Genomic DNA, 8,067 nt, shown 5'->3' on the forward strand with positions numbered 1-8,067 from the left:
CATGTGTCATCTTGTAAATAATGTGTAAATGATATACTATATTTTTGTGTGGAATAATCTCTTCCTATATTTCTTCTTTTCCTTGTATAATATTGCTGGAATATTTCTTAAATCCTTAAAATACTACAGGTATTTTGCAGATTGATTAAATAATCTCTTCATCACTTTGTGAATTATCATGATACTTCTATTAGAAAAATATCCCTACCATACTAATTCCAACTGGTTTGATGTGTATAATATTTTGATGAGAGTAGTAGTAGTGATTAGTATAGAAACAGCATCATTACTATTTCCTTAAGAAAATTTTTAATTCTTCCATTGATAAACAGATTATTTTTAAGCAGCTGACATATTTTAAACAAATTTAGCTACCTTATAAGAGGTTTGCAAGATATATTTAATCATAATTCAATACTGAGATTTTTTTAAGTGATACAACTCACTGAGTTGGATAGCAGACTGCTCTAATATCAAATTGCTCTAATACATACTGGGATATGATTTAGAAATATGAAATTGAGTAGGTGCTTGATTACTAATTTCTGTGAGAAATTTGCAAAACTCAGATCAATGAAAATGTTATTTTTCATTAATACACCAAGAGAATAAAAATAATCAAGCTTTAACAAATTAAAACACATATATCTTTGGAGGTGGAACTTTCTATCAAAGTCATTCTTACACATTTTTTGCAAGAATGATTTTACCTGTGGATCATTTAAATATCATTAAATCCAATAATATATAAATTAATCTGGTTTACATGATACACCATCAAATTTGAGATCTAATATCTTATATCTAAATCCAATTAATCATAATTTTAACCAATGCTTCCAAAAAAACTCTTCTGCTAGTTCGTGGATATTGAAATATTGAAAAGGGAGTATGAACAAAGAAGAACAGCTCTTTCCCACTACATCTCAATTGTATTGACCTTTTTCACAATAGTTAATAATACATGAAGCCATTTACCTATAAAAAGCAATAGTTATAACTTAATTTATTTCATGAACACTACCAATAATCCAAACACTTTTAAACTTGATTTATCAAAGTATCATGGTAGGCAAAATTACAATTTAACTATTCAAGTAATAGAAAGTACTCTAATTTCAAGTCCAGGAAAGGATTTCTGATCAAGAGCAACCATATTACCCTAGATGCTCCACAGTATGACTCAATAAAAATACTTTTGTTTCTTTTATTCTCTTTTATAAGTATTAGAATAATTTGGCTTTGACATTGAAAAGCTAAGGAAGTTTGAACATAGTATAAATTATTTTTTAAACTCCCCAAAACTAATCTAATTCAAGTTATAGTCATAGTTAAAATTATATTTCAAAAAGTTTCATTTTGTTTCTTCCCAGGAACAGAAAATATATGATGAAGCAATGAGCAATCAAACAGTCTCTGGATTTCTCCTTCTTGAATTTACAACAAATTCAGAATTTCAGATATTGCATTTTATTATGTTCCTGATACTATACTTGGGAATAGTTATAGCAAATATTCTCATAATCTCTGCAGTAATTTTTGACAATCACCTACATCGCCCCATGTACTTCTTTCTGATGAACTTGGCCATACAAGACATTGGTCAAGTTTCAGTCATTATTCCCAAATCCATGATCAATTCTCTCAAAAATACTAGATACATTTCTTATTCCGGATGTGTTGCTCAGGTTTTTTTCCTTATCTTTTTCATGGGATCTGATTTTTCTCTTCTCACAGTCATGGCATACGATCGCTATATTGCCATTTGCAAACCTTTACATTATGAGATGGTAATGAGCAGCACAGTCTGCAAACAAATCATTGCTAGCACTTGGATAAGTGGTCTTTTTTATGGATTAGTACACACTGCAGGCACATTTGCAAACTCTTTCTGCTCTAACGTTGTCAATCAATTTTTCTGTGAAATACCACATTTGCTTACTCTCTCCTGCTCAGACTGGTATTTTCATGAAATTTTAATTATTTTATTAAGTTGCAGTTTAGCTTTAGCTTGCTTTACTTTTGTCATTCTCTCTTATACAAAGATTTTGATTATAGTATTGAGAATTCCGTCAGTTCATGGGAGAAAAAAAGTGCTCTCAACCTGCCTTCCACACCTCATTGTATTTTCTGTATTTGTGTCAACTACAATGTTTGCTTATTTGAAGCCCAACTCTAACATTGAGTCACATCTGAATTTATTATTTACTGTTATATATTCTTTAATGCCTCCCCTACTGAACCCAATAATTTATGGTCTGAGAAACAAAGACATTGGGCTGGCCTTAGTAAAACTACTAGGTCTCAATCCTTCTTCAGAAAAGAAATAATGTCTTTTTTTTTGCTTAATATGTTGGAGGCACTATTTATTGCCAAGTAAAGGAATTATCCACATTTTTGCCAATTCTTATTTAATGTGATGATTTGTTTTATATTTTTCTTCAAAGTCATTTAATTTGGAAACTAAAAACAAAAATGAATTTGCAAATTGAAAGGTATTTCAGTCCTGTGTGATTGCAGCAGGAAGATGTATCAGGAATTAATCTGAATCTTTAATATATGTAAATTTGGAAGTATTCTGAGTACTGGTTAATGTTGATGGATGAACTCTTCTAATTGTCTGTTTGTTTAGTCTACATTAGTTGCTATTACTGTTTTTACACTACATGTTTTATTATGACTCCTTGTATTTCTTTTTTTTTTTTGAGGGGGGAGACTGCTGGGTATTTTACTTTGCTTAGGATGATTTTGAGGGCTATAGTTGGTTCACAGAATACAAAAAATGGAATAACAGAGTCTGAAGGGATCATGGAGGTCTTCTAGTCTAACTCTCTGCTTAGGTAGGACACCCTATACCATTCCAATCAAATAGCTGTCCAATCTCTTCTTAAAAATCTCCAGTGAAGGAAGACTCACAACTTCTGGAGGTAAGTTGTTCCATTGATGAATCATTCTCATTGTTAGGAAATTTCTTCTTAGTTCTAAGTTGGATGTCTCCTTAATAAGTTCCCATCTGTTACTTTTTGTCCTGCTCTCAGGTGCTTTGAAGAATAGCTTTATTCTCTCTTCTCAGTAACAGTCCCTCTAATATTGGAAGACTGCTATTATGTTATCCCTAGTCCTTCCCTTTGTTAGAATAGACATACCTAGTTCCTGCAACTAGAGTCTCAACATCTTTTTCAAATTGTGGTGACCAAAACTGGCTGCAGTATTCCAAGTGTGGTCTTACCAAGGCATTATAAAATGGTACTAATAGTTCACATGATCTTGATTCTTTCCCTCTGTTAATGCTGCCTAGGCCTGGCATTTTTTTTTGGCAGCCATCACATGCTGCTCATATTTAAGTGGTTGTCTATCAGGATGCCTAGTCCTCCTCACAGTTACTGTCGATAAACTCCATACTGTCTATTCCAGTGATGGTGAACCTTTTTTGGCTCGCGTGCCACAAGTGGGGGGAGCGCAGGGGGGTCGAGTGCGGGCGTGCTGCACCCATAATGCAATGCGCAACCCCCCCAGTGCGCATGCATGCAAAACGTGCGACCCCCCCCATTTTTACATGTTTTTTTTTGCCCTCCCCAGGCTCCAGGGGCTTTATAGGAGCCTGGGGAGGGTGAAAAGAGCCTCCCCCGACCCCCCGGAGGGCCTCCGGAGGCTTCAGGGACTGTCCAGAGGCTTCCCTGAAGCCTTCGGAGCGCTTAAAACCACCCTACGACTTCCGGGTTGCTCGGAGGGTCGTTTTAAGCGCTCCGAAGGCATCAGGGACAGTCCCTGAAGCCTCCGGGGGGGCAGGGGGCTGTTTTCGCCCTCCCCAGGCTCCTATAAAGCCTCTGGAGCCTGTGGAGGGCAAAAAATAGCTTTTAAAAAGGTGAACTCAGCTGGCCAGCGCCCGCATGCGCGCTGGCCAGCTGACAGGGCAGTGCCTCGCGTGCCCTGACAAATGGCTCCGCGTGCCACAAGTGGCATGCGTGCCATAGGTTCGCCATCAAGGGCCTATTCAATACCTTTGCATTCCTACCTAACTGTAAAACCTTATTTACACATAACTGAATTGTATTTAATTGGAAGGGGCAAGGTGTTCAAACCTGTAAAAATCCTTCTGGATCTTGAGTCTATCTTCTAAAAATGTTGGCTATTCTCCCCAGATTGGTGTCATCTGAAAATTTGATGAGTTCCCTATCTAAATTGATTATGAAGATGTTCAAGAGTATTGAGCCTGAAATAAAATTTTGAGTTACCCCCTGCATGCTTCACTCCATGTAGACTTAGTTCCATTGAAGACTACACATTGAGTGTAGTTGATTAGCCAGTTATAAATTCAATTGATGATGATGCTGTCTACCCCATATTTTTCCATTAACTAAGAAGTATGTTGTACTCTACTTTGTCAAAGTTACCTTAAGGTAAGATCGGCAGCCAACAAACAAACAAACAAACAAACAAACAATACTGTGTCAGCAGCATTACATAAGTATCCATTTTGTTGGAAGATGTTGTACTTATGATCCAAGCCTGACACTCTTCTTTTTCTGATATTCAGGATTGCTTCAATATATTTGTGCTCACTCATTTAATTAATATTGTTACACAGCTTCTTTTGTGTAAAGTTGGATTTTTTAGTGGAGCATAGTGTAGTGGACCACTTGGTTGGTGTGAGTAGTTTTATGATAGATTTATGTTTCTAATTTGCCATCACTGACGAGGACATCTAGGAAAAGTAGAGTATTGTTGGTTTCTTCTTACCTTGTTAATTTCACTCCATTGTACATATTATTACAATGCATATTGTGTGTATTATTGTGATGCAAGATAAGATTATTAGCAGAAAATCATGCTGGTCCAATAGTGAAATTAAAATCCTGATTGATTGCATGAAAATTCTCCCCAGCAATGAGATTTGTGGTTTCTCCCATCCTAATATCTCTTTGTAACTTTGTAACTTGATTCCATGTCTTAACATAGTTATTCTGAAATAACATGTAAGTCATAGTTGTCATAGTGATACCCAGACATTTTACCTTCTTCTCAATCTTAAAATCCATTTTATTTATCAATTCTGCTTGCTCTTCTATGTTCATGTTTTTATTAGTATCTTTGCCTTCTTAACCTTGACACCAGTTAACATACAAAAGTCTTAAACATTTCAATTTCTTTAAAGGACTTTGAGGTCTCAAAGATGATAGGAATAAATTAATAACTACTGTGAATCAATAAAACAACAAATGGAAAAATGGCCAAACAACTCTCTTTTATCATGGTGTTGAAGTAGTAATTTATCTTAGTGTCAAATCTGAACTAATATTTTTTTAACACATTAGCCAATTGGCAACTTGTTCAGAAATCCCCTATATGAAAATGTTGTAGCCAAATACATTTAGAAATACTATTCCTTTACCAAGAAAATAACACTGATCTAAACATCAATCATTCTTTTTATCAACATTTTTCCAACTCATTAGTCAACCTAAATTAAATTATTCAAGTTAAGAATATTGTATTATCAGAGCAATCAACTTCTACTAATCCGTTTTGCTCTTCTTCCTACAGAGAGCACAGAATGCCAAAGCTTATCTATGTCTCCGAGTTCCTGCTTCTGGAATTTTCTCAAGTTCAAGAGTTACAGATCTTACATCTCTTCCTCTTTCTAGCAATATGCATTATCACATTGCTTGGAAATATTTTCAGCATCATTTCCATTGCCCTTGACAATCCCCTGCACAAACCACAGTACTTCTTCTTAATGAAATTAGCAATTATTGATGTAACTTCCATTCCATCCATTATACCAAAATTTATGTTGAATTCACCCATGAGCAGAACTTTCATTTTGTATTCTAAATATGTCATTCAGGTTTTCTTTTTCTTCAGTGAATCTGAGACCTGTCTCTTAACAATAATAGTACACTATCCTCATGTTGCTATTTGCAATCTATTATACTCTGAAGCAATAATAAACAGTGGAGACTATATTAAAATGGTAGTCTTAGTGTGGATAGTTGGCTTTCTTTCTGCATTATTGCACGCAAGCAGTACATTTTCAATAACTTTCTGTTCAAAAAACATTGACCATTTTTTCTGTGAAATACCTAAGCCACTGAAACTTTCTTGCTCTGACCTATACCTAGTTGAAGTTGCTCTTCTTGTAATGAGTTCTAGCCTAGGGGTGAGATGCTTTTTCTTTATCTCTACAAGTTATGTATGGAGCTTCAGAATTGTACTTCAAATCCCTTCTGTACAAGGGCAGCAAAGGGTCCTCTTTTCCTGCCTCAGACATCTCGCTGTTGTTTCATTGTACATTTGAATTGCTTTTTTGTCTATGTTAGACCTCCCAGCAATAGTTCATCTTATTTAGACTTAGCTTTTGCCATTATATCTGATTATTTCTCCTATGATAAAGTCACTCATTTACAAAATTAGAAATAAAGAGTTTCAATTTGTCTCATGTAAGTTCTTAAATGTTAGATTACTATTTAATGCTCTTTTCACATTTGTTCAAAAATTATTGGGAATGTAAAGTTTTCTTTTCCAAAAGTTCTCTCAATGCATTATTTGTATTTTAATATGAAATATGTATTTCATATTTCATATGAAATTATTCAATGTGTATATTTCATAGTTTATTTTATTATATACTAATAAAGGTAGACCATAACTTACTACTAAATAAAGTAGAAAAATGTGGGTCAGACAGCATCACCATCAGATGGATTCGTAACTGGCTGACCAACCACACTCAATGTGTAGTCGGGAAGTAAGCAGTGAAGTACCCCAAGGCTCTGTTTTAGGCCCAGTACTCTTCAACATCTTCATCAATGATTTGGATGAGGGAATAAATGGGGAACTCATCAAATTTGCAGATGATACCATGCTGGCAAGAATTGCCAACACTCCAGAAGATAGGCTTAAGATACAGAAGGATCTTGACAAACTTGAACATTGGGCATTATCTAATAAAATTAAATTCAGTGGTGAAAAGAGTAAGGTTCTACATTTAGGCTAGAAAAATGAAATGCACATGTATAGTATAGGTGGTAGTAACTGTGAGAGGGATCTTGGAGTCCTAGTGGACAACCATTTACATATGAGCCAACAGTGTGCAGCAGCTGCCAAAAAAGCCAACACAGTTCTAGGCTACATAAACAGAGGGATAGAATCAAGATCACAGGAAGTGTCAATACCACTTTATAATGCCTTGGTAAGGCCACACTTGATATACTGCATTCAGTTTTGGTCGCCACGATGTAAAAAAGATGTGGAGACTCTAGAAAGAGTGCAGAGAAGAGCAACAAAGATGATTAGTGGACTGGAGGCTAAAACATATGAAGAATGGTTGCAGGAACTGGGTATGTCTAGTTTAATGAAAAGAAGGACTAGGGGAGACATGATAGCAGTGTTCCAATATCTCAGGGGTTTCCACAAAGAAGGAGTCAAACAATTCTCCAAGGCTCCTGAAGGTAGAACAAGAAGCAATGGTTGGAAACTAATCAAGGAGAGAAGCAACTTAGAACTGAGGAGAAATTTCCTGACAGTGAGAACAATTAATCAGTGGAACAGATTGCCTCCAGAAGTTGTGAATGCCCCAACACTGGAAGTCTTTAAGAAGATGTTGGATAGCCATTTGTCTGAAATGGTAAAGGGTTTCCTGCCTAGGCAGGGGATTGGATTAGAAGACCTCCAAGGTCCCTTCCAACTCTGCTCTTGTCAAATAATCCAAATTGTTTGTAAGCATAGCTAGTGTATCCTATTTAATTTGTAAAGTAGAATAAAAGGGAGAGGAAATGAGGGGAGAGGTGGAAGAATGGAGCATTTGGACCTCTTATATACTACTTATAGACATATACAACTTCGTAGTGCTTCATAGTACTTTTCACCACCTTCTCTAAGTCAGCATATTTCCCCCAACAATCTGGATCCTCATTTTCACTGACCTCAGAAGAATGGAAGACTGAGTCAGCCTTGAGCCAGTGAGATCGAGCTGTTGGCAATTGGCTGAATTAGCCTGCAATACAGCATTCTAATCACTGTGCCTCCCTCATTATTTTTACTATGTTTATTCAAGAGTTGAAAAGT

General features: G+C 35.7%; 1 protein-coding gene across 1 annotated transcript; it reads left to right on the plus strand.

Moving 5' to 3' along the window:
• Positions 1–1,397: 1,397 nt before the first annotated feature.
• LOC309401409 (olfactory receptor 14A16-like) lies at positions 1,398–2,330 on the plus strand (the record flags this gene model as incomplete). Its single annotated transcript, XM_081970476.1, has 1 exon — positions 1,398–2,330. One exon carries the CDS (start codon positions 1,398–1,400, stop codon positions 2,328–2,330), a length of 933 nt encoding a protein of 310 aa, XP_081826602.1.
• Positions 2,331–8,067: the final 5,737 nt, after the last annotated feature.

Source organism: Natrix helvetica, assembly GCF_964273705.1.
Source record: "Natrix helvetica genome assembly, chromosome: Z".
Lineage (NCBI taxonomy): Eukaryota > Metazoa > Chordata > Lepidosauria > Squamata > Natricidae > Natrix > Natrix helvetica.